The 27,374-nt window shown below is 37.8% G+C and overlaps 1 protein-coding gene and 6 non-coding genes across 17 annotated transcripts; 1 reads left to right on the forward strand and 6 right to left on the reverse strand.

Moving 5' to 3' along the window:
- Positions 1-174: 174 nt before the first annotated feature.
- daf-16 (Forkhead box protein O) lies at positions 175-26,380 on the forward strand (the record flags this gene model as incomplete). Of its 11 annotated transcripts, none has more annotated exons than NM_001381205.1 (12): positions 175-186; positions 249-332; positions 571-661; positions 715-865; positions 13,267-13,383; positions 14,028-14,173; positions 14,887-14,960; positions 22,637-22,798; positions 22,961-23,142; positions 23,202-23,421; positions 23,671-23,783; positions 24,454-24,727. In NM_001381205.1, the coding sequence occupies 12 exons, from the start codon at positions 175-177 to the stop codon at positions 24,725-24,727; spliced, it is 1,626 nt and encodes a 541-aa protein (NP_001367893.1). The 11 variants fall into 11 exon arrangements, with proteins under 11 accessions (NP_001367893.1, NP_001021598.2, NP_001368498.1 ...); NM_001026427.7 differs by lacking the exon at positions 175-186 and adding an exon at positions 25,274-25,670 and having other exon boundaries at positions 309-332; positions 24,454-24,792; NM_001381206.1 differs by lacking the exon at positions 175-186 and having other exon boundaries at positions 309-332; positions 14,034-14,173.
- Positions 240-382, reverse strand: H36N01.5. The gene has a single exon (NR_050522.1). It is a non-coding gene; the product is annotated as an Unclassified non-coding RNA H36N01.5 (non-coding RNA).
- On the reverse strand, positions 2,096-2,234 carry H36N01.2. The gene has a single exon (NR_050523.1). It is a non-coding gene; the product is annotated as an Unclassified non-coding RNA H36N01.2 (non-coding RNA).
- H36N01.3 lies at positions 2,743-2,889 on the reverse strand. The gene has a single exon (NR_050524.1). It is a non-coding gene; the product is annotated as an Unclassified non-coding RNA H36N01.3 (non-coding RNA).
- R13H8.4 lies at positions 6,822-6,880 on the reverse strand. Its single transcript, NR_050525.1, has one exon. It is a non-coding gene; the product is annotated as an Unclassified non-coding RNA R13H8.4 (non-coding RNA).
- R13H8.5 lies at positions 19,765-19,887 on the reverse strand. Its single transcript, NR_050526.1, has one exon. It is a non-coding gene; the product is annotated as an Unclassified non-coding RNA R13H8.5 (non-coding RNA).
- R13H8.3 lies at positions 20,248-20,397 on the reverse strand. The gene has a single exon (NR_050527.1). It is a non-coding gene; the product is annotated as an Unclassified non-coding RNA R13H8.3 (non-coding RNA).
- Positions 26,381-27,374: the final 994 nt, after the last annotated feature.

The raw sequence follows: 27,374 nt of genomic DNA on the forward strand, positions 1-27,374 counted from the left end.
TCTATACACATTTTATGTCAAAATAAGCTTCTTCTCTCTCTCTTTTTATCAGTTCGAGACGTCGGAAATGTTCATTTTTAGTTAAGATTTCAAAATTATCCAAAATAAAAACGTTTCATTTGAAATTAATTTCCTCATTGTAACTTCTATTCAATTTCTATCTGTATTTTAATGATGCAACTCGAGGTTTTTAACATTTTTTGCTTATAATTATGATTCTAAATTGAAAATCAAACTAAAATTTGCAGCAAAAGTCTTCATTACATTGCTCGAAGTGCCGAAATTTTCTGCAAAAATTCTCACAGGACATGCAAGCGTGGAACTGTCGTGAGGTATGGCGCCGCATACGCAAACACCTTGCACACACATCGAGAACTACCGTATACTCGCAGTTTAAATTTCAAATTTTCGAAATTTTTTTCCAATCATTTTTCCCTATTTTTCTTCATTTCGCTGCTAAAAATAGTTGTTTTGAACCCGATTTTGTGCGAAATCGTGGAAGTTTACACAGCTTTTACAGTTGAAAATCAAAAAAGCGCGCTTTTTTCGTCTAATTTGCCCAGTTTTCAGCTCGATTCGCCGCTACCATCTGACATCACACTGCACAATCTCGAACCGGCAAGGCCTGATTCCGGAATGAGTTTTTCCACTGATTTTGACGGTAAATTCGTGATTTAAAGTTGTAAATTCCAATTTTATTTGTTTTTTTTTCAGATGATTTCTTCAATCTCGACCTCCATCAACAAGAGCGTTCGGCTTCTTTTGGCGGAGTAACCCAGTATTCTCAACAATTTCTTCGCGAAAAATGCTCGTTCTCTCCGTATTTCCACACATCTTTAGAGACTGTTGACAGCGGAAGAACTAGGTACGCCAAATTTAAGATTTTTAGGTGGTTTGTGAAGGTTCATAAAAGTCGAATTGCACTAAAAGCATTGTTTCGTGGAAAAAGGACAAACGCTATAAAAGTTGATGATTTTTGCCCTTTTTATCAATTTTTGAAAGAGTTTTGGCTTGTGAACAAGCCTCGGTTTTAAAATTTCAAAATTTCAAAATTTTAAATGTTTAAATTAAAAAAGAACAAAAAAATATATAGAAATATATATATATATGCCGAATGGCCTTGAATTTTTCTCAATTTTAGGTCTCAGCTGACCTTTTACTGTTTCTGATTTTTCAATTCTTGTGGTCGTGTCGCGTCATCTTTTATCTGTCACATTCGCTCTGATTTTTGATCATCGAAATTTCTTTTTTTCGTTACTCTTCCAATTTCTCCATTTTATTTCCGATCGGTTGGCACAATCAAAAGTGATTTCTCTCATTGTTGCTGACCTCGAGATTTGTTTAAGGGAAAACCCTTTGATGTCATCACTGTTTTAGTTGTTTTTTGTTTCTAATCATTTAACACTTTTTCGTCTTTTATAGGCCAACAAGCCTATTGTCAGCTGTTGGTCCACTAAGCACACGGGAAATTCACGTGCATGTGAGGAGGAGAGGCAAATAGAATTTAAAGGGGTTTCCCCGATCTTTTGACTCTTTTCTCTCTTTTTTTTTCTCGCGGAGTTGCAGTTTGCAAACAACTGGTGATTAGGTTTTCTATTTTCTCTTTTCTCTTTTGATTGCTTGGAAATTAGATTTGATGCAAACTTTAATATCATGAGTTTCTGATTCAACTTTTTTAAAGACAGAAATCGTATTTTCGTTCTAAAAATAATTTCTCTCTACAGTAACCCCATTTCTTTTAAAAACCGTCGTCGCCCGTCTCAACAATTACTCACCATTGTGTGCAACATTGTATACGGTGTGACGTTCAGAGGTCGAAAACTGTCACGCGTTTGCTCCCTCACTGTATTGCCAGACAGAGTCTCTCTGTCTCTCTCTCTCTGTTCTGTCACATCAGCTGTTCTTCTCTCTACGGGAAGGAAGCACAAAATGGCAAACATTTGAAAGAAAGGGAGAGAGCAAGTGGTATTTGAGAACGGAAAAGTGCACTTTTTGCACACTGTTGTAGCGGGGTTTTTGATTAGAACAGACGATAGGTCGAAAATCAGAGAACAGAAACGAAGTACCTATTATGGTTCCATTTTAGAAAATTCAAATTTTCGAAATAAGGAGGTTTTTGGCAGAACTGGTAATTCCTGTATGATTTCAAATTTTTTGAATCAAAAATTAAAACAGAAATGTAGGAAAATCATATACCTTTATTAAAAAAGCTTGAAAAGTTTCAGGCAACGCCTGAAAGTCGCTTTTTTTATATTTGGAATTTTTAACTAACTCTACATCTTAAAATTAAGTGTTGATTCTAAATATGGGAATATCATATCGAAAATATTTTTTTTGGCGATCTTGTGCCCCCAAGCCAATTTTTTTTGAATTAAGAGTCTCTACAATATCGACCATTTTCACACAGTACGGTACTTTAATTTAATTGTCATTCCACTCAGCCTTCCTACTATACACGTCCCATTGGATTTCAGTGTCTCGTTGTCTGGATAGACTCGCGTCGAAAAAAAAGGAAAAAAAGTAGTGTGTTCTACTCACGGTCTGTCTGTGATTTTTTTTGCTGCCTCCTCTCTCTGGTGAAAGTGAAAGTGTTTGTTTTGGCCTTTAGTCCTTCTTCCTTCCTACGCTCTGATTTTCAGTGAAATTTGATCGAGACCTCACTTTTTTTTAGTCGACCTGAAAATCTGGTGGCCAAAAATATCAGTTAGATCTAGCTTATCGGAATTACCATTGAGTTATTTGTTCTTTGTACTCTCACGAAATCTTTCCCACTCCATTGCGCTATATAATCAAGCTCCTTTTGACTGTCAACATACTGACAGTCTTTGATCATTTCATCATACATTGCCAGGCGTCTTTATCAATTGCCTGCTGCAAAAGATAAAAGTCAGTCAGACGCGTTGACACCGATTTTTCTTTCTCATGTAAAAAATCAAAAAAGAACAAAAACGGCAAGTGACGTTGTATATTCTGTTTTGAAAATAAATTATTAAAAAAACAGTTTCAAAGGTCAGAGTTCTAGGCGTAAACTAGATGATGTGATAATCTGAAATTACTGTAAAAAGCCCCTCCCACGAAAAATCTTTAGGTTTCTGCTAACTAATAACGCACTTGAACTAGACTCTCTCTTGGTTTTGCACTTTTGTTATTGCCCTCTCTCTGTTTCTCCCCGCACACTCCCGTTTCTTGTTACTCCGATGAAACTCTTGTTATACATTGCTCTTATAGTTTTTGGTCCTTTTTTTTTGGAATTCAAATATTGTTGAAACCAACAACAACGAAAAAATTCCCCGCAATCATTGTTGACTTTTTAACCCATCACTTTACACACAAATGGTATTGGCATGTGTCTGTCTGAAAAACAACCCAATAAAAGTGAAAACGGGGAACATGAAGTTCGCTTTTTTCGGAATTTTGGAACGCTTTTTTTTTCAAAAAAAAAATTTCTTTTGTCGGAAAGTCTTCCAATGACGTTATTCATATAATGAATTCATCACAAAAAGGGAAATCCTAACCAAATTTTTTCGCGATTCAGTGCAAAATATTGCAGCAACTTGTCCAACATCGCTACTCTCGCAACATTTTTCCCCTGTCGTCGTCGCCATCGTTATCTCTTTCCCTTTTTTGTCTCTGCAAATGAAAACCGGTTTCCCCCGTGTTCGATTCGCGATGTCTCCTCTCGATTTTTGTGAAGAGAATCGAAAAACGAGACCAAATGGGAATACCGATGTACTTTTTTCCTCCCTGGAGGTTTTTTTGCCGAGTGTCTAGATGTCTACGTGCCTCGAGAATATAAGAAGGAATAGTTTTATCAGTCTTCTTCAAGTTTCTAGTCTCGAATTTTCCATCTAGCCATCTGAGATAAGAAGAAAATTATATGAAAATGTATCCTAGAATACTGTAATCTTCTTTATCAGTTGTTTCAACAATATCCTTCTTACTGCTCACTGAGCCCTAAACCTCTTGGATCCCACACACACAGATCTATCAATGCTATCGGTTCCGATCTGTGCTCAACTATTTCTCCGATTGCCTTCGTCTCTCAACGATCACCTTATTTTCTAACACTGATGAAATGAGCATGTGATTCGTCTTTTTTTTGCTCAAATCATTCAACAGATTTGATGATGGGCACATCGGATAAAGATTAACAAAATGTTTATCACCTTAGTGTTCGCTTCTTTGAGGATTCTGTAAATTGGATTATCTGAAACTCATCGAGCTTAAAAAGTTGATAGTTCACGGAACCACGTGACTCCCACGTTCTTCTGATGTTATAAGCTTTCTCCGTAATCTTCCATTCACTCCTTCCAGCTTTTCCCCACTGATTAATGTCAACGTGAAATCTATGATGACGTTAATGATGAGAGGATGAAAGGATTAAGATCATCTACTTCATGTTGCTCATGCTTCTTCCTTCCTTCTGATGAGTATGATCACATCGAGTTTTCAATATATTTTCATTCTATGAGAAATCCATTCCACACCATCATGTTCTATGAAACATGTAGCTTTTCGTTGTTCGTCAGTCAACGCACTTTCTTCTATTTTTATTCGAGCTTCTTGAAAGTTTAAAAAGCTCAGACCCCAGAGCCCATCTTTTGGTATACTCTAGGAAACCAAGTGAACACTTTGAGACGCCGTTAACGCTTGACGCCCTTGCTTTTCTAGAGGTCCCATGTCACATGAGCAGCTGAAATGTCTGTTCCTCTTCACTCTTTCTCACATCTCGAATTTTCGATTCTGGAGATTCCGAGACGGATAGAGCTGGAAAAAAAGAGTGAGCTGATTGGAATTCCAGACGATGTGAGTCATGAGTCACACACACTATCCATTCCATCTGAAAATGGTGGAAGTATTGCATTTCAAATGCCATGGTTCTGTTGCTCTTCGCTTTTTTGTTTTTCATGTGAATGGTTCCATCATCTAGATTATGTACACAAAAAAGGTCACCTACGAAAAAAAAAGAAAGTTCATTTGATTTTCCTCGAATCTTTGGTGAATTTCATTTCCTGGAATAGTCTGGTGTCTCCCACTATTCTCTACATTTGTTCCTCATTCTCGTCGTTTTTCTTGTCTTTTGTGGCGAATTGGAAACAGAGAAACTGAAATTGAGTAAACGAATAGAGTTGTTTTGACGATTGTGTGTGTGTGTGCAGACTTCAGAAGCCAGAGGTGTCGGATTACCATCAACTAACTGAAACGAAGAAGGACCGCTCACACGAATAGAAACCAAATGATTGGGTTCATTTGTTTTTGAGCCTTTCAATTATTGTGGTGTTCGGTGTTAGATAAGTTTACGGCTTCGAAATTTGAGCATCTGTTACCAGAACTTTCAAGTACCGTACTCGTAAAACTAAAACTGCAATACCTCCCCTCGTAAAACAATATTTAATGGGTCACCTGCTGATAATCGAAAGATCTTCTCTCTTCCCGCTTCCCTTTCTACTACTCGACGATCTGGCATAAATCTTTATGGTAACTGCAAACTTTTTGCCGCCGCCGCCACCCACATTGCCTGTCGGAACGAATAGAAAAGATCTGATTCTTAACTTCGATTCGTTCGCACCCCTCCGTGGACGACGCAATACTTGAAAAGGACGATGGAAAAGAAGGAATGAATGAGGAGAGAGATAGAGAGATGGAACTTGTTTTTACTGGTAGCAGTGTCCATCAAATGACATTGCAGTAAAGTTCTTCACTTTTTTCCCAACAATTTTTCTTACCTTTTAGATAGTCTTGTCTGTCTTTGAGGTCATTCAGCGGCGGCGGTTCTAGACTTGAGATCCTAATGGAAACGGAATTTAAAGTATCCGATTACTGTATCTCTACAGCCCTCATACGTTCCTCCGTTATTTCATTGAAACTTTTGAGCCGCATTTGCAGCTCATTTTGAGATAATCCTTTGCATGATCTCTAAAACACTAGGCGATGCCTTAAAACTCGAAGATCCAAAAGAGATCATTGAGCATCTCCGGAACAAGTTGTTCATCATGGATGGTCACTGGAATCAGATGATCTTCCTCTGCTTCATCAACTCAAGAATCTCCATACGAGGGGCTAATCACAGTAAGTAAAGTGAGAAAAAAAAAGAGCAACACTCTTCACTCATTTCCTCACTTCTTATTCTTGCCACTGCTGCTTATTCTTCTTCATTTTCTTTTTTCTAGTGCTCTTCTTTAAGTTAACGAAGCAGCGTAGAGTGATGAAGACGTCGTGTCCCAGTAATCTGGGAAAGTGAGGGCGTTTGGAAGAGAGCCGACGACGGAAGAGTAGGAGGCAGAATGAGGATGAAGAAGACGTTGGAGCAAAAGAGGAAGAGGAGTGTAATTAGTTATGAGACTAGTCTTTTAGGGAAACGAGAAGAATTTGAATTCAACTTGAGCATCTCTTTTTCTTGGAAAGCTTGTGTTTCTTGTTGATTCAGATGCACTTTTACCCTTATATTTCCTAGAGGCATTTGAATTTTCAAGAGTTTGGCACGCTCATGGGAGGTGGAGATGTCATGCAATACCACCTGTATTTTGAGATTTCTCAGAAACAATTTCACCTGGAAAAAACCTTTTTTCATCAAATCTAATAATGAAACTGACCGTGAGATCGAATGATTTTTGGAAAGGAAATTCAGAATTCTGTCCTTCTCATCCATTCATTCATCCTAAATTTTCATCTTCTACATTGCCGACGCCGCGCCCCATGTCTCGTGTGCCTCTCCTTTCCATTTTCCAACCATTTCTCTCACGCTGCGACTCCAATTTCTCTATACTATTCGACAGTTCTCTGCCCATTCCATGCCGCCGCCGCCGCTCCTCTAACTACTCCATCGTTTTCTCCGTGTTGCATTTGCCACGCCAATGGCCTAACGGCCGCCCGGCGCCCCGTCTCCCTCTCTCTATCCCTTGTCGCCGCGGTTCTCTTTTTTTTCTCTTCTTGTGTCAGTCAGTCGAACACTTCTTCGTTTTTTCCCCCATTCTACTCGCGATTTTTACCGCACAATGTCAGTGTGACCATAGCGCGGCGCGCGACCCCCGCCACCGCAGTTTGATCTCACTCTTCTCCCCACAGGACGACGAAAAAATTTGGAGAAATTCCATATAGCACAGTGATTTTTAGGTTTTGGATCTTCGCTTTTTCTTCTTTTTTCCTACATTTCTCGTGCACGTACCATTTAATGCAATCCTATTAGCGTAAATCTCATTTTCTGCTCAAAGCGCATTAGTTCAATATCAGGGCTTATATCTCCTCGACTTTTTCCTCCAAATCCTCTGAAATGTTCTGAAAAATCTTCTCATGCAACAAATCCCCCACCCTCTACTTGGCTAATCCTTAGTTGAGTCAATATTATATGAGCTATCAGATTATGAATCCATTTTGATCTAAATTTATCAATTTGGTAGAACTTTGTTAGAAAAATTTGTGGTTTGAAAATCTTCAAAACCTCGATTGAAATTGGAAATGCTCGGGTTTCTTCTTGTCATCCCTTTTTACCTCTGCGTATGTCGGTCGTTTTCTCCCATTTTGAGTTTACGGCATCCAAGGTTACTGTAGGATATAGATTTTATGCTCTAAATTAATGCGAAGAACATTTTACTGAAACAGTCACTTTTTTGGCATTTCCCTGAAAATCTGGAAATAATCTTCATCAGTTGATAATCAATGACCAGGGCTCACTAATCAAAGTGTGCACATAATTCGAAGCGAAGCGAAGTGACCACTTCGAACTCTCTAAACGCTGCTTCTTCCTCTATTCTTCGCCTTATTCTACATCTTTTTCGTCTTGTCCTGCGCTCTTATCATTCTTATCAAAAAAACGAATGTCTATGTCGCTTCACTTGTCGCCTTAATGATCATACTCTCACTCAATTCCCTCCTTCCATTTTTTTTTTCGATGACAGTTTCTCTGCCTTTTCTCTGATTTCTCTCTATTGGGGATTTTCTGATCGTTTACAATCAAAAGTGCAATGTCACGCGAATGTCATTCGATTTTCACTTATTTCGAATTAACTTTTTGCGATTCCTTAATCATTCAGTGTTTCCCTGTCCACTCACTGTCTTCAGCTGAATTCCTTTCAATTTTACTAAAGACATCGTGTTCTAGGGAACTTTTGGATATTTTCATTTATTTTCGGATAACGACAGTAATTTTAAAAGTGCACATTTCTTAAAATCGTGATCTCCTTTCACTTTTGCTAAATTATGTCTTTTCTCCATCACTTTTTCTGTGCTCTTATCATTTATTTTACAACCAACTAGAAGACGAGTTTTTATCAGCAGTAAAATGTGAAGAGAATCGCCGCAGAGTATCGAATGAAATTCGAATAGCGATCAACCTTCTTCGATTGGTTTCATTTTTTATCTTCATCAAAAGAACACTACTCTTTTTTTTTCATCGTTCTTGTCCTTGGCTTCCATCATTCAGTCTATCATCTGATTACCTCCAAATCAATCGATCTAATTTCTGATCTTTCCCGCAAGTTCTGTTTCCAAGGAATGTTGAAAAGGACCAAAAGTTATTTCTCAATCAGTCCATTACGTTGTTCGACGAGGACAAGCAGAATAAGGTAACCTGTACTTGTGCTGAAAAATTGATGAAGTTCACGTACATTGATCTATGATTGATCCATTGCTGAAAATGTTTCAGATTTGGCACAAAGACAGTTAACCCTATTTAATTTTCTGTGAAAATGAACACGCATATTTTTGATTTGTTGTTGTTGTTGTGTGCACAAAGACACTTTCAACAACAACAACCTCTCTCTCATTCCTCCATCCGTTCCTTTCTGTTTTTTCTCTCTTTTTTTGGACGATTGCCCCCCGTATCTCCCTCCCTCCCCCACCACCACTTCCAGACCTTTTTCTTACCCCTTTTAGAGCCGTTCGAAGAGCTCTGGGAGCTGGGGGAGTGTTGGCGAGTAAACATTCGAGGTCTAGGTCTCGGGAGAGAGGGACACGCTTCTTTTTTTTCAGTAGTCGTCTGACGACGACGGAAAAAAGGCAGAAAAAACGAAGAAAAAAGAAAAAGAAGAAGGAACACCGTCTGACTGAGCATGGTGGCTGAGCAATTCCGTCTCTAGTATTCTGAAATTCTCTCAATTCTGCCTTCTATCTCATACACGCACGTTCCGTCTATATGTTCGTTTTCAGCTCGCTCGCTCACTGCCGCTTTCAGCTCTTTCAGAAGCAAGCCCCCATACAAGTTCCCGTCTCTTCTCCTCTCTCTTTTTTGGTTCGTTCTGTCGTTCCTCTTCCTTCTTCCCGTTTTCAGTCATAGAATGCTACTATGTTTTTGCCTTTCTCCGCTCGCCACACTGCCTTCATCGTCATGTGCATTGCTCGACGAGCTCGGCTCACCATCTCTTCTGTCGCTACAGTATTTCTCGGCATTTTCAGTCAGTCGACATCATCGCATATAGAGCGCGTCTGAAAAATAGTCGGCTCTCTAGAAATCGAATGTATTGACATGAATACAAAGCTTTCTGACTTTGTTATTTTGTACACTTTCGCTTGTGTTGCAAATGTTCGGATTCAATAAATTCTAGTCCGGTGATGTGAATTTGAATATCAAAAGTTGAAACATCATATTCAATTTTTTCAATTTTTTGAATCTCAATACCGTAGTCTTCAAAAGCTCGAAAGTTCAACCAAGCGACAAAAGTGTTCCTCTTGCATCGCTAAGTTCACTGTACTTTTAATTCGAGTTATTCACGTCCAAAATTTGAGTTTTAGTCATTCGTAAGTTCTGATTACCAATTTATGGGCGGAGCATGCACATGATCTTACAAACCGCGAATTCTCTATAATTCTCTATAAATTGGAAGAGTTGACAATCTGTAAGTTTGCACTCGAGTCGATCTTTCTCACATTTTCCAAATATTATAATATAATTATGTGGCTGGCTTGCACCTCCGCAAGTACACCTAATTATAGCCTTTGCACACGAAGTACATAGACTGAACTTGTCGCTCGAAAGGATGATTTCTTTTTTAATTGAGATTCTTCCATTGCAAATTGGAGATAGCTCTCGCAAACTATTTGATGACGTGGCAAAAATGCACCGAACACGATTCATGCCATCTTTTCCCCATATTATCGGGTCATTCCCTCCGCCAGTCATGTGCTTCTTCTTCTTCTTCATCTTTTTCTCTTCCTTCCTTTACTTTTTCCACCACAATCACCATCATCTTATTCTTCTTCTAGTTCGCGAAATTTCGTCGGTCTCCGCTGCCGCTGCCCGATAAAAAATTGCCGATTTCCTCGATATATCGATATTCTTTTTGATTCCCAAATTTTCCAATTGTCGAGAAACGACACTATTCCTGTGCTCTTTCTATCCATGAGAACTTGTGAAAAACGTGAAGAATAGGCAGCCGAACAAGTTGAAAATTTACACTCTCCTCAATTTTCTTATCACTCATTTTCTCTTCTCTTGTTGTTTTGTGTCCGTCTCAAAAACCACCACCATCATGGCCTCAAGCATCACGTCGCCGATTAAGATGATCATCTCTCATCAGAAAATTCTTTTGAGGAGAAAAAAACTGCCAAAATAAGAGAAAATTATTGTGTAATCTTGGTTCAATGATAGGATGTACTTGGCTTTTTTTATTCAATTAACTGCATAGTAATCCGAAGGTTCTCTCTTTTTCTATAGATTACGGTAGGTTACGGTAAGCTAGTCACCGCTCATATCGTACACCCCGTATTCTCGTGGGAAAGTGACCTTTTGGAAATGCAAATCAGTTGATCTTCCGAAATTGCTCACTTAATATAATCTGCGATATTTTTGAGAAATAATCCGTTTTTGATTGGAAATTATCATATCCGCTGAAACATTTATCTTCCTTCAATTATCACTTTGAGTCTGACTTTTCCGAGATGATAATCCTCTTCAAATAGATTTTTATTCTGATTGGCTTCTCGTGGTGAATGTGTGAACTTTTATTTCTTAAAAAATATCCGAAACTAGAATATTTTCAAAGAAATAATAATGATCTGGTTGTATGCGTACTAGATCCAGAGTAGCTCTTGTGGCTTTAATCCATTTTTATTCTTTCTCATAGAGTACACCTGCTGTGCTCTCCTGCGACATTCTGAATACGTAGAAAAGAAGGGAGAAAAGTCGATGACTAATCACATCTCTTTAAATCCTTATTTCTCGTTTCTGGCTCAGCACGAAACTAGAATTGAGATGAGAAACTCTAGAGCTTATGCATAAGAATTTAGTTTCAGATTATATGTTTCAGCGGCTTTCTGACTTTAAAGTGCAAAGTTATTACATAGACGATTTCGAAAAGTTCAGTAGACGGTGACCATCTAGAGTCACATACTTCAATTTTCGTCTATAAATTGTTCCCAAATTTTATAGATAGCTTTATATTTTCGTATCTTCTAGACATTTCAAAACTTTTAATATCCCCATTTCTCTGAAAAATTTGACGCTCACCTTGAAAAGGTCAATTAAATGGAAATTTTTCATTTTTCCGTCTGCGTTTCTTTCTCGCGCCTTTGTCTCTCTATCGGCCACCACGACGCAACACACTAATAGTGAAAAATTAGACGAATCAGTTTTTTTTCTTCACTCGCCTTCATCATCTATCCCCACACACTGTCTAGAGTGTCTTTTGAAGAAGACGACGACAAGACAGGCGGTATCCAATTTTATTCGCATTTTTCTTCGGCTATTTCTCACTGTCTACCTCTCCTCCTGTGTGCCTTCCTTTTTTGATTCCAATCTCAAAGATTTTCCCACATTCGTGTGGGTTTTCTAGTCGGACTGACGTAGATTGGCTGAAAAACTTCTACATTCTACAGTAAGAAAAGCTTTTTCAGTAACCACTTGCTCCGTTTAGACCCCATTTATCACCTTATCTCTATCACTCGTTCTTCTACCAACCTTCCCCCATCATCACCTCAGATTGCCCCCATCATCTTATCTTCTTAACACCATCTTCATTTTTGTCTCAATTTTTTCCTCCAATCGCAACTTGTTCTCTTCTATGCCTCCACCGCATGTGTGTGTGTGAGCTCTGTTGCAAAATGTCCCCCGTTTCCACGACAAATGGCTTTTCCTCCTAGAATCTGCTCTCGAAAGCATTTTTCTTTATCTTCTTTTTTTATTCCTCAGCCGGGCGCTCCAGCATGCTCCCGTCACTTGCTCCTGGGCTCATGATCCCGTTTTTTCTTTCCTTCTCGTTCACCTTTTCTACCTCCAATTAATATTTTCCTTCTCTAATTCACTTTTTATCATCTGCAGAGAAAAAAATATCTGATGATGTAGACTTCTTTCATGACGTTAATAGTTAATCCTGATGAAATCTTCCAAGAGTTTCCAATTCCTTTTCTCTAGTATGTAAAGTTCATATCAGATCGGAACTGACGCATTTCTCACTTTTTCTTGCTCCATTTCTTACCGATTCTCGTATTTTTCATTCAATTTCATCCAATTCCAGAGAACTCACTGATCTTTCAAGCCGAAGCAATCAAGACCTCAAAGCCAATCAACTCTACTCACTTTTCTTCAGAACCTTAACTTTTTGTGTCACTTTCCCCAAAAACCGTTCAAGCTGCTGCCTTCACTCTCATCCCCTCCTCTTACTCCTTCTTTCTCGTCCGCTACTACTGTATCTTCTGGACATCTACCTGTATACACACCAGTGGCCAGTCATCTGCCATTACAATTTCATCAATTGACACTTCTTCAACAACAACCGCCGTCCTCATTCACTCCCGATTCTTCCTCATCCTCAACATCGTCGTCTTTGGCTGAAATTCCCGAAGACGTTATGATGGAGATGCTGGTAGATCAGGGAACTGATGCATCGTCATCCGCCTCCACGTCCACCTCATCTGTTTCGAGATTCGGAGCGGACACGTTCATGAATACACCGGATGATGTGATGATGAATGATGATATGGAACCGATTCCTCGTGATCGGTGCAATACGTGGCCAATGCGTAGGCCGCAACTCGAACCACCACTCAACTCGAGTCCCATTATTCATGAACAAATTCCTGAAGAAGATGCTGAGTATGTGTTGAACAATAAAATGTTTTAGTAGATAAAATGCCATTTGAAAAAACTAAAAATGATGTAGATCATATCTATTTGCTAGAAAATAATTCAGGAAAAATTTGAAAAAGAATATTACAAAGTCGCGAAATTTTTTATTTTTGTATTTTTGGAGCATAAGTAATACGACTGATATGAACCTGAAAAACCACCAATTATATCTAATTTTCCCGAACATTGTCTAATATTTCTATTTTCAGCCTATACGGGAGCAATGAGCAATGTGGACAGCTCGGCGGAGCATCTTCAAACGGGTCGACAGCAATGCTTCATACTCCAGATGGAAGCAATTCTCATCAGACATCGTTTCCTTCGGAGTGAGCTTTTTCATAATTATTTTTTGGAGATTTAATTAATATTGAAACATTTTAAAGAAGAAGTTCAGCTTTTGTGTTTTCTGATCAATTTCTATTAATTTTCTACTTTTATTTACATTGAAATTATCAGAAAGACTTGACATTTTAGCATCTTAAAATCCTTTTCAAAAAATCAAAAAAAATGCGCGAAAATTTGAATTTCAAAGTAATTTCAAGCGATTTTTTAAACATTTTTAACGGAACTTTTCAATTTTCAATTATTTCTCTAAAACTTTTAAACGAGATTTTATTCTTGAATTTAAAAAAATTAAAACCCTATAAGACTCTCTCTTATCTGAAAACTTATCACTATACTTATTCCTGTACCAGTTGGTTTCATTCGTATAGGAACGCTTTTTCGTGCTTTCGCAACACATATACTCGCTCCTTGATAAAAAATTTTAAAGCAACCAGCTCTCTTATCACTTGACAGCGGCCAGTGACATTTTTGTGTTTTTGCCCCAGTTCTTCCAAAAAAAAATAACTAGAATGGTATTGTTGGGGCCCATGTTAGACTATCATTTTTCGAGTATACGGTAGGTTTTTTTGAAAATAAAAAAAAACAATTTAGAAATGCAAAAATGTTTTTCTAACTTCTTCGAAAGTTTCAGAATGTCCGAATCGCCAGACGATACCGTATCGGGAAAAAAGACAACGACCAGACGGAACGCTTGGGGAAATATGTCATATGCTGAACTTATCACTACAGCCATTATGGCTAGTCCAGAGAAACGGTTAACTCTTGCACAAGGTGAGCGTTTTGAGAAAAATTTTAGTTTTTAGTTTAGAAAAAGGTGTTTTTACGATTTAAAAAAATCGAGAAGAAATGGAGAATTTTTGAAAAATTAGCCTTAAATTTTGGCCTTTTTTCCTTTTTACAAGAAATTTATATTTTTTCTCTCATAAAATGTAAATTCATAAATTTTTGAATTTTATAAACTTTCGATTTTCAATTTTCGGAATTCTCAAATAGTTCTGAAAAAAACAATTTTTTTTGAAATTTTTGCGGCAAAAATACGATACCCGGTCTCGATGCGACAATTTTTATTAAATGCGAAACAGTGTGCACTTTTAAACTACTGTAATTTTTTTTTTCGATAAAAATTCACTTATTTATTGGAAAAAGATATGTACATTTTTAATAAAAACCATGAAAAATCAATAAAAATTCGTAAAGTTTTAAACTACAGTACTCTTTGAAGGCGCACACATTTTAGAATTTAACAAAACAATTGTCGTGTCGAGACCTGGTAGTGTACTTTTGGCATAAAATTTAATATTAGATTCGTCAAATTTCAAAGTTCCAACCGCATAGTACGAACACGAGATGGCACGGTTTCTCTCGATCTCTTCAATTATCACAGTCTATCACAATTTTTAAATTTTTGCTGAACATGCAAATTTTTAGACATTTGATACTGATAGTTTTTGGCAATTGAAATAAAATTTCGTTTCTTTTTTCAGTTTACGAATGGATGGTCCAGAATGTTCCATACTTCAGGGATAAGGGAGATTCGAACAGTTCAGCTGGATGGAAGGTTAGTTTATTTTTTCAAAAAAAAATTCAATTGGGAATTGCTCTGCTGAAAGTCCCATCCTGTTCAAAGATATTCGGAAATTCCTTTTTTCCTGAATACAACAACACAAAGACTTTATATTCTTCACAATAGAAGAATGGGTTCCCCTCACATTCACTTCCAGTCTACGGTTGGAACGGATTCACGGCCGTTTTTTAATAAATAAAAAATGTGGGAGCTTTTTGTGAAGAGCCACCACCACCCTCCCCTTCTTCTCCAAAAATTCGTTGTTCTTCTGTCAGACACACACGGCGAGCTACTGCTTTATCTACTGAAATAGCTCTCATGAAGAGCACAGACAGAGTAGGGGCGTGACTTAGTACATGTCCTGGTGCCGCCAGGCTCCGCGCGGAAAGGCAAAAGAGCACCTTTTGTGTGACGGAGTCTGCTGGCTGAGCCACCACCCCACGAGGAGTCGTCGCCGTTCCCACATTCCTTGGGTCTGCTCCTCTCATGTATTCTGAAAGCATGGAGCACGGAGCAGGAGCACATGAGAGTGAGAACACCATGGGGGCACTGGATGGCACTGCAAAACAACGAGACGACGAGAGTTCCGTTTCGAAAACGAACGAACTCGGCGGTGCCGCAGAGGGCTCGCTGAGCCCAGGCGCCGCGAGAAGGGAGCAAGTAGCACGGCCAGGCGACTAGCTAGCCATCTCCTCTTTTTTCTCTTCTTTTTTTGACCGCCAGCTCTCCATTCCGACACTAGCACTAAATTAGTTGCATTCTTCGAATACGTTTTGTTAAGTTCTCTTCTTCACCAATTTTTCGTTCGTCGTGCACGATTTTTCTCCCAGATTTCCAGAAACTCGAATTCAGAGATCTCAAAACTTTTTGTTTTTCATAAATATCAAAAAAATCTGATTTTTCCTTGTCTATGCTGAAAACTGAAAAACAACCTGAATCTGAGGTACACTTCCCGATCAGGCCGTGTAATATTTCATTAGGAAATGTTCCATGATCTTGAGCTAATAGAATCATGCTCTTCCGATTTTCTCGACACAAAAACAAGATAAAAACAAGAACTAACATGAGAGATATATATATGAGCATATAAACAAACACGCACACGAGAAGCCTGGAACTTTTCGGTCAGTCTCTTGGCTCTTGCTTCATTCCCGCCTTCTTCTTCTTTCACGGACACACTGTCTAGACATACCACGCTCTCACACATTCCCATTCTTCTCAATTCATTTATTCTGAAAAATGGCAGCATTATTTCAATTTCCGTCCACGTTTCTGCCCAAAAAAAACTGAAAAGCAATACGTATAAGTGTATTGTTTTTAAGAAGAATCCCCACAGAAGGTGAATCCCAGGTTGAATCTCGGATCAGGAAGAACCAGAAACGGGGTTCACGTGTTTTTCTTCTTCTATCTACTTGATTTTTTGTCTGAAGATAGAGAACGGAGGGCGTCAGAAGGAGAAAGTAAATGGAACAAGCGAATAACAAAAAGTTCGAATGCACTTTTTTCTTCTTCATTCGTCGTTCCTATCTCTCACTCTCTTGTCACAAGATTTTCAATTTACTCGTTTTTTTTCTGCATCCCGGAGTCGTTGATCTCAAGCACAAAATGCCCTGAAAGTTCCGGATGTCACAAACTCGAACAAAATACTTTTGTTGTTTTTAAGAGTTTTTCTTGAACTTTTATTATTCCTCTTTATCATTCTATAAGCTCTGGCTTCATATTTCAAAAAGTTGGCTATAGCTCGTACTCGGGGAATGCTCCTATGTAGTACCAATTTTTAAAGAAAATTTTACAAAACTCTGACAAACTTTTAATTGCACATCTCTTAACTATCGATCTCATATGATAGAATATAGAGATCATCATCAAGACGGAAGTTTTGATAGTTTTGTCAGCTTTCTAGAAGGAAATTAGAAGCACTCTCTAATAATTCTGGCCCTAATCAGCTCCCCAGAGAGGGTACACCCACCGTGTTTATCACTATCACTATGGTGAAGCATCAGCCTATATATATCTGGTACGTATTCCAAAATGCGACTAAATTATAGTGTTTTTTCAAAGAAAAGGCTATAGTGATGCCTGAAGAAATTACTAGTCATAAGTAGTCAGGCAGGCAAACCTTTTCTTCAATCTCAATATGTTGTGCTTCATCTTTTCATCTCGTCGTCATCATCAGCAGTTCCTAGTCCCTCTACTGGAAGCCAACGGTCATGTGGCTTTTTTGTTCTCCCATCTTTTTCACCTCCATACTTTTGATTCTGTCTTTTTTTTTGCGTTCTGTCCGATCAGCACTCCAGTCCCATCACTTTTTTTTCAACAATTTGCCGACACGCGTTTGAAGTTGCCTCTTGTCAGTTCTCTATCACTATAGTTTTCAATTTTGGTAGGCCCGCTGGAATTTTTGGAATTTTTAGAATTTTTAGAGTCAGCTGACACTTTTTTTCTCGAAAATTTATACAGAAATATAGATAAATATTTGTACTTTCTGAGAATATCTTTACTTTTAATTGAAAATTAAGAAACAAGTGTTCTATATAAATTTCCAACAAAAAACTTCGACACGTGGAATTTTGAGAATTTCTATAACTTTTAGAGTAATCTGTAGTCTGAAACTTAACATCACATGCCACCCATTCTTCTGATCTTCAAACCACCACCTTTACCACAACTATAATTTCTGATTCATTCGTGATCAGAATCTCAAAGATCTATTCTTCCTTCTTCTTCGTTTCTGCTGCTGAATTCAGTGTGCTCATGTGACTGACCAGCTCGCAGATTTTTTTCATTCTTCCTCACACTCTCCCCTTTGGATTTTTTCAAGAAAAAAATTCAATATTTTATTATATGGAGTTCCGTGTGCGCAATGTTATTGTGACCTCTACGGACACTATTTTCCTCTGGCGTCGTGGCACATGAATTCTAAGAAAATGAACCATACAGAAGATTAGCTTCGTTCCCTGCATTTAGAATTCTTTTTTTCTCCGACTGATTCTCATTTCCCATATTCTTTCATGATTATTGCCCATCGCACACCTCAAACGTCAGCTTTACAGCCACTTTATTGGAATTTGAGCGTTTTAATCAATTTTAATTAAACCTTCATTTAGATTGGAATTCTTTGTTCCTGCCACGTCATTCGTGATATATAGAGTTCCAACCAAAAAAAATTTAAAGTTCACTGAAAACATGTGATCTTACGAATTTCGATGCTCAGCGCTGCGTGAAATTTATAAAACAGAAGATTTGTACTTCCTTAGATTTGTACTTCCTTTATAAAAGCCCCCCATAATTTTTCTGCCAAAATGCATATATCCATTTTCCGAGTGACTCACTAGAGTATACTCTTTTTAATCAAAAAATTTCAAATTTTCTCACTCTATAAGAGGATTTGGTTTGACTTTGCGCTCGGGAATCGAGGTAGCTTTGAGCTTTTAATATTTTCATGCTATAGGATATAATTATATACATAAAGTTAATAGCTTTTAAACTTCCAAAAGTATCCAGTCATTTTCTGCAATGTCCCCCATCTCTCCCACTTCGTCATCTCATCGTCAAGAACGATGGAACGGAGGACGTGAGGAGATGGATTAATTGACACGGGCGGTGTGTGCGGGAAGACGGAGAGGGGATTGAGACAGACGGCTGCAGCTACTCTATTGAGGCGGATAATAGTGAAAACCTAAAAATTTTGATATTTTCTCTAATTTTGAACTTTGTATCACATTTTGTTGTTTTCTCTGTTCGCTCTAAGTCTACGCTCTAAGTCTTAAGTCTAACGCCCGGCGACCAATGCACTGAAAACAACGTTTTGCCCTTTTTGATGGCACTTGCCACGTCATCAACGCTCACGTAGGCATACAAAAGTGCAACTAGTTCCTTTGTCTTTCTTGTTCACAGTACCTGAGATTGTTCAATCCCTTGGGCGCATAATGGTCCTTCTATGGGAGGATGCTCACAGGCGTGTGCAATTAGCCTCCGTTCCGTTCTGTCCGTTCGCGTTCCGATCAGCTGCTACTCTCCCCCGAAAGAGAGAGAGAGCTCCTCTTTTGGTTCTTTGTGCTCTTTTTTCGAGAGCTCTACCCACTTTCACAGCTGACTGTCTGTTCTTATACTCCATTTTTCAAGCCAGAACCCGATGAAGATACCTAGAGACTCAGAGAAGCTGCTTCTTTGTTAGAATCCCTCTCACTCCTGTCGAGTGGTTCGCAAAAAAATAAAATCGAAAATGGTCGTTCCTCTTTTGAAGAAGAAGTAGTACCTACACTGTCCCTTGAAACGAAGAAACGAAGTGAATAGATATCTGTCGCCAAGATCGTAGGTGTTCCAGCCAGCCAGCTTCTTCTCTGACTCTACTTCTCTGCTTCTTCACCTTTACTTTTACCTACCAGCTGATCTGTGTGTGAGAGAGAAACAAAGATATAGGTGAGAGGAATGTCTCAATCCTGCGCTTCTTCTATTCATCATAGTATCTCCATGCACTCTCAAGGTCTCGCCACCCGTATTTTTTGTTTCTCTTTTTCTATCCCTCTCGCTCACTGTCACAGAGAGAGAGAGAGAGAGAGAGAGAGAGGGAGAGAGAGAGAGAGAGAGATGAATGGATGGCCATTCCCTTCTTCTTTTCTTCCACTGGCATTTTCCCTATCTCTACGTCCCTCCAGCTTCTGCCCACTGCCTCGTCAGCTTCAGACTGTCTAACTCTCTCGCCTCTCGAACAAAAAGTGAACGTGGTGTTCATCTTTCTCTAAATCTCTAGTATTTGCCTATATCTCTCGATTCTCCCTCTCCGTTCACGAACGGCGGCCACCCGGCTACCCCCTTTCCACACCGACACGGACGAGATGTCTCTTTTTTTCGCCCGCACCCAAACGGCTGTCTCTATGCCCCCCTCTTCCCAGAGACCACCTTCTTCATCACCCTCCATCTTTCGCGTTTTTGGTCATTGTTCTTTTCTTCGCTTTTTTAATAGTCGAAATTTTTTTATTGAATCTAGTTTTTTTTTTGGCAGTTTCAAATTCAACTTGTACTATTGTACAATTTTTGAAATTAGGATAACATTAAGTATAAGTATTAAATTTGACACTTTTCCGTCTTAAATTTCTTGAATTCTCAATTTTCAATAGTAAAAGCAAGTTAATAAGCTTCAGAACATATTAACTATTCAAAGATTCCGTTTCCTGAAGTATTTCTGATTTTTAGGTATATTAAGAGATAAGTATTCATTTTAACACTCTTTTCAATTTCAATACTTTTGAAATTTTAATTCGTTTTTTCAAAATCTCTGAGCTCCGCCTAGTTGGGCTTTTGATGCAAAAAGAGCTCATTTTTTGAGCAACTAGCTTACAAGTTAATCAGATTAGCCCCCCCCCCCCCCCCCATTTCCGAAAAAAAAAATCAAACTACACTAACTCGTGTTCTCCCCCACACTATTCACCTTAAAAAACGAGAACTAAGGTATCATATATATATTTTTTCTGCATTTCCACTCTTCTCTCAGGGTGTTCCGCCGTCGTTTAACTGGCCGTTCCTTCCACCGTCTCTTTGCCCAGGCGCCCTCCCACAGTGTTAGCACTGTGTGAGAGACGAGCGACTAAAAAAAAATCGAGAGGACACACATTGAAAAAAGTGTTCTTTTTTTTGCAAATATAATAGTTAGCATAGTTAGGATACACGTATTCGATTTTTTTCGCCTCGTCCTATGACATTTTTTTTGAAAGGAAAATCGGAAATTGTCTTTTTTTTTCAAAACAGTCAAAAAACATGAAACTAGTAATCTTCTTCAACTCTTATCATTTTGATAACAATAAAACGTGCCTTTCACTCGTGCCACGTCATCCATCCATACACCCACATTATTTTCACTTTGCGCGCGCGCCAATATGTCTTTAACTCCATGTTAACTCTACGTGTCGTTCTCTGTATTTCTGTTAGTTTTTTTCATTGAGATATTCCTGCCACTGCCAGAAAGAAAAAATAGACGAATTTATAGTAAAAGTACTTCTAGAAAATGCAATATTGTTTCTACTCCTCCTTAGATTAAGTTTAAGTGAATCCCCCCTAAGTTTTTCTCTTTTCTCGAAACTTAATTGAATCTTCTTAATTTATTTCTCTTCTCATTCCGTCAACACCGCTTTATTCGAATTTCTCATCTCCAGAAGTCGTCCAACAAGTCTCCGCCCACTTTGTGCGCTTGACCCCTTCGGAGGAGCACAGCTTCCAGAATGAACGACTCAATAGACGACGATTTTCCGCCGGAGCCACGTGGCAGGTGTTACACGTGGCCAATGCAACAATACATCTATCAGGAATCGTCAGCAACCATTCCCCATCACCATTTAAATCAACACAACAATCCGTATCATCCAATGCATCCTCATCATCAATTACCTCATATGCAACAACTTCCTCAACCTCTATTGAATCTTAACATGACGACGTTAACATCTTCTGGCAGTTCCGTGGCCAGTTCCATTGGAGGCGGAGCTCAATGCTCTCCGTGCGCGTCGGGCTCCTCGACCGCTGCAACAAATTCCTCTCAACAGCAGCAGACCGTTGGTCAAATGCTTGCTGCATCGGTGCCTTGTTCTTCATCTGGCATGACACTTGGAATGTCACTTAATCTGTCACAAGGCGGTGGTCCAATGCCGGCAAAAAAGAAGCGTTGTCGTAAGAAGCCAACCGATCAATTGGCACAGAAGAAACCGAATCCATGGGGTGAGGAATCCTATTCGGATATCATTGCCAAAGCATTGGAATCGGCGCCAGACGGAAGGCTTAAACTCAATGAGATTTATCAATGGTTCTCTGATAATATTCCCTACTTTGGAGAACGATCTAGTCCCGAGGAGGCCGCCGGATGGAAGGTGAGAGTGATAACGGCCTTGACATATTGTGTTCATTTGCCCCGCCGAAAAGTGGCATTGTACTATGAATAAAATGATTCAGGGGGAAAGGGGTTTTTTGATCTCCTTCTGCAAACTTCTCTGTTCGTTTTTTGCTTAAAATTTCAATGAATACTTAATAAGACTCCTAATTTGAGTCTCTCCATTTTTGGATCATAATTAGGACCACGGAGCACACACACGATGCTCCCCGCAGCCCTTCTTCCCTCTCTTCTTTTTCATGAAAAAAGAGCGAGTGGTGGCTGGCACGTCCTTGCGGGAAGAGCTCTTGCAACATAGAAGAACCAACCAACCAACCCTATTAGCTGTTTCCTTCTTTTGCCCCCTAAATCTCCTGCTGTCTCGGAAGAGCCTTCAAAAGTGTCTATGTTGCTCGAAATGACAGAATGAGGGAGATGAGCACAAAAAACGAGAGTTTCCAGAGCAATTCTTAAAGGAACCGAGTTTAAAATAATCCAAATTATTACCCAGACGCTAAATTTTCGAGCCAAAATTACGGTACCAGGTATACAGAATAGGTGTGCGCCTTTAAAGAGTACTGTAGGCTCAAACTTTTGTTGGCACTGAATTTCACAGATTTTTCATAGCTTTCCAACTATTTTGTGTAGAATTTTTTTGATAAATAAATAAATTTTTATTGGAAAACTTAAATTTTACACAAAATCGTGGGGAAAACTATGAAAAACTTGAAACTACAGTACAGCAATTCCCAAATGAAAAAAGTGGAAAAATTGGCAATTTCCAAATAAAAATTATCATAAAATCTTGCAGAACTCGATCCGTCACAATCTGTCTCTTCATTCTCGTTTCATGCGAATTCAGAATGAAGGAGCCGGAAAGAGCTCGTGGTGGGTTATTAATCCAGATGCAAAGCCAGGAAGGAATCCACGGCGTACACGTGAACGATCCAATACTATTGAGACGACTACAAAGGTAAGAGATAGTGAAAATAATTTTTATAGTGCTAAAATTGAGCTAAAATGGATTTTCTCAGCTTTTTCGACTCAAATTAAAAGTTTTCCTAGAATTTTTTCGAAAATTTTTACTATGATATTTGGTAATTTCACCTCACTATAAATACGCTTAAAATTTCAGGCTCAACTCGAAAAATCTCGCCGCGGAGCCAAGAAGAGGATAAAGGAGAGAGCATTGATGGGCTCCCTTCACTCGACACTTAATGGAAATTCGATTGCCGGATCGATTCAAACGATTTCTCACGATTTGTATGATGATGATTCAATGCAAGGAGCATTTGATAACGTTCCATCATCTTTCCGGTTAGTAATTTAGTTTTATTTTTATTTTTTGGATTTTCCAAATTTCCAAATTTTTTCAGTCCCCGAACTCAATCGAACCTCTCGATTCCTGGATCGTCGTCTCGTGTTTCTCCAGCTATTGGAAGTGATATCTATGATGATCTAGAATTCCCATCATGGGTTGGCGAATCGGTTCCAGCAATTCCAAGTGATATTGTTGATAGAACTGATCAAATGCGTATCGATGCAACTACTCATATTGGTGGAGTTCAGATTAAGCAGGAGTCGAAGCCGATTAAGGTGAGAAATGAGAATTTGCAATTTTCAGGAAAATTTGAAAATTTTCTTGTGGTTAGTACAAGTGAGCTCCTTTTTAGACAATTAAAAAATTTGAATTTTACTTAAATTCAATATTTTTAATTCTGAATTTAGTTTCAAGGTCCCCTAAAATATTAGTAACATGCAAATCATTTTATATTTTCTCACACCGAAAATTAGAATTTTCTTTTTTTTTAAGTGAAAAAACTGAGTAATATATAGAATTTTCAGACGGAACCAATTGCTCCACCACCATCATACCACGAGTTGAACAGTGTCCGTGGATCGTGTGCTCAGAATCCACTTCTTCGAAATCCAATTGTGCCAAGCACTAACTTCAAGCCGTTAGTTTTTTTTTGAACAGAAGTTAATTAATCTATCGTAATTTCACAAGATTTTGGGTCCCGGCGCTCAAAAATGTTTTTTTTAAATTTTTATGTTAAAAATAGTTTTAAATCAGTTTTGAAAGTGTAAATTTTGGCTTAAAATTATTTTAAACAGAAAATTGGAAATAAAACGAAGAAATAAACTTTTTTGCGCGCCGAGACCCATCTGAATAAATGCGTGCGCCTTTAAGAAACCTGTGAAATTACTATATATACAAAATTCTGAGAATGCGTATTACGCAACAAATTTGACGCGCAAAATATCTCGTAGCGAAAACTACAGTAATCCTTAAAATGAGTACTGTAGCGCTTGCGTCGATTTACGGGCTCGATTTTCGTGAATTAATTTATTTTCGAAAAGTGACAGCGATATTACATTTAACTTTGTTCTTTCTAATCATTTTCTCATTTTTGTGAATTTTTAAAAATAATTTTTCGATTAATAAAGGATTGCCGTAAATCGACACATGGCGCTACAGTAGGCATTTAAAGGATTACTGTAGTTTTCGCTACGAGATATTTCGCGCGTCAAATATGTTGCGTAATACGCATTCTCAGAATTTTATGATCCCATAATATATATTTCTTCTTTAATTCAATATATAATAATTATCCAAAATTTGTTCAGAATGCCACTACCGGGTGCCTATGGAAACTATCAAAATGGTGGAATAACTCCAATCAATTGGCTATCAACATCCAACTCATCTCCACTGCCTGGAATTCAATCGTGTGGAATTGTAGCTGCACAGCATACTGTCGCTTCTTCATCGGCTCTTCCAATTGATTTGGAAAATCTGACACTTCCCGATCAGCCACTGATGGATACTATGGATGTTGATGCATTGATCAGACATGAGCTGAGTCAAGCTGGAGGGCAGCATATTCATTTTGATTTGTAAATTCTCTTCATTTTGTTTCCCCTGGTGTTGTTCGAAAGAGAGATAGCAAAGCAGCGAGGAGTGAGGTAAGCAGCAATAAAAATTTTGGATTTTTTTTTGGTTTTTCCAGAAATAATCGATTTTCTGGAAAATTTCAAAAAAAAATCGGAATTTTTAGTTAATTATTTGATGAGAAAAAAAAATTAGAAAACATAAGGAAAAATGAAAAGCGTTTTTTTTTTTCGAAAATTTTAGAATTCTCCTACATTTCCAATAAGGGCCTTAGAACTGCAAACAAACAAAAATTGGAATTTTCGAATCAAAAAGTTCCCGAATAAAAGTAGTTCGAATATTAAAAAGCATTTAATTTCCTCTTTAAAAAAATTGAATAATAGCCGAAATTTGCAGATTTTTTTTCTGAAAATCGAAAAACCAAAATTTTTTGATTTTTTAAATTTTTTTTTTACTTTCCAGATAGTAAAATCATTAGCACTGAAAATTATTTGAAAAAAAACTTCAAATACAAATTTTGTTTTCGAAAAAAAAAATTTAAATATATATTTTCAGAAATCTTCCGTCTTCATCTTTTCAAATCCCTACCTACACACACTCAACGATCATCACAGCCAGACCATCAATATTCTTCCAAATTTTGACGTCGTTAATTTTTTTTCAGTTTTTTCAAAAACTCTATTTTCTATTTTCTGTCGTTTGTTCCCCTTTCTCTCGTCTAATTCCAACACATTCATCCCAGTGACGTCGTGTAATAATAATATAAAATACCTCTTCTCTCTTTCTTCCCCTAATGCGAAATATCGAAAAACCGTTGATTATTACCTCTTTTTTCTTGTTTTTTTTTTCTCTCTCTCTCTCCCGTCATCCAGGTTCTTCACTCTTTAAATGCTACCTCTATCCCATCTTTTTCGCTGTAAATTTGTTTCGCAATCAAAACTGCTAAAACACATTCCCCAATCTGTCTTTTTTAATTGAATTTTTCAAAAAATTTGATTTCTTGATTTCTCTTGTAATTCTTTAATTTTCCTCTTTTTTTTCCCCCTGGTAGCAAATGTCTAGCGATTCTCTTTCTTTTTTTGTTTAACTTTCACATCTGGCCGATTCGAATCCTCCGTATACACACACACATAGTAATCTACCTCCAAAATTTTACTGAAAGATGTGATCCCCTCTCTGTCTCCCTCTACAAAACATTATTTGTCTGTTTGTGTATATTGCCACCACGTCGATTTTAAATTAAAACCATCGTTTTTTCTTCTTTTCTACTTTTTTCTCGAAAAATTTAACAACACACAAAAAAATCCTTCAAAAAATCTCAGTTTTAAATGGTGTGGCAATATATCGGATCCCCCTCTACACCAGAACAGTCTTGCAATTTCAGAGAATGATTTTCAGATTTTTCATATCACAGGCCCCCTTTTTTTGCTTGTTTTTTTCTCTACCTCTCTTTCTTTTCATTCTATTTCTCTCTCTTGTTTTCTCTCTGTTATCCTGTACATTTTCCTTCCAATTCTTTCTGGCTATTTCTGATTTTCGAGTTCATATTCTCTACGTCTCACTTTCTCTCGCGCCACGCCCCCTTTTTCGTCTCCCTCCGCCCCCAAATATATTTGCGACTGTATGATGATGATGATGATTTAATAAAAATCAAATTTGAATTGTCTCTTTTTTTCAACTTTCAGATTTACAGCAGAATTTTATTTTTTTTTAATTGGAAGAAACACTTTGAGATCAATTTTTGGAGTTTTTTTTAAGAATTTTCCAAACTTTTCCTGAAAAATCGGAAAAATTATTATCCAGGCGCGAAATTTTACCAGTTTTGCGTCAAAAAATACGGTACCCGGTCTCGACACGACAATTTTTTGTTGAATACAAATAGACGTGCCTTTAACGAGTACTTTAATTTAAAACTTTTGTTGCTGTGGAATTTTCATTACTTTTTAAAATAGTGTTTTGTTGGAAATTATGTGTTTCATTTGGTTAATTTCAGTTTTTTTAATAAAAAAAAAGTATTTTTTCAAGGAAAAACTATGAAAAATCAATGAAATTTCAACAGCAACGAAAGTTCAAGGCTACAGTACTCTTTAAAGGCGCACTTCCATTTGTTTATAAAAAAACATTGTCGTGTCGAGACCGGGCACAGTATTTTTGAGTAAAAATCGGAAAATTTCGCGTCTTGGTAATATCATTCTCACAAAAAATTAAAACAATATGGAATTTTTTTATCTGAAAAATCTAAACCTTTAAATTTCCCCGAAATCTTTATCAAAATTGGAGATATGCAACTACAGTACCCCCACATCAAAAAGTTGCAGTTCTTATCAATTTTTTTTCATAAAATAATCGAATTCCGGTTCTCATCAACTATACACTTCCCGCCTGGCACTCAGCCAAGACTCCGCCCACTTTTCGCTTGACGAACGTTTTGGGTGGCGACGGGGCGCCAGACAAAAACAAGTCTCTGCGTCTCTCGCTATCTCGTATGTATTTCTCTGTGCTCTCTTCATTATGAGCACTATTCAGTTGGGTTTCTGAAAAGTCTTGTGACATATAGAAGGTCCATGTTAGCTCAGAGATCATTCGACGGCGGCGAATGCTTTTCAGATAAGGTGTTATTGAGGCTGAAAGGGGGAAAATGAGAGAGTGAAGAGGG

This window comes from Caenorhabditis elegans, chromosome I, assembly GCF_000002985.6.
Source record: "Caenorhabditis elegans chromosome I".
Classification (NCBI taxonomy): Eukaryota; Metazoa; Nematoda; class Chromadorea; order Rhabditida; family Rhabditidae; genus Caenorhabditis; species Caenorhabditis elegans.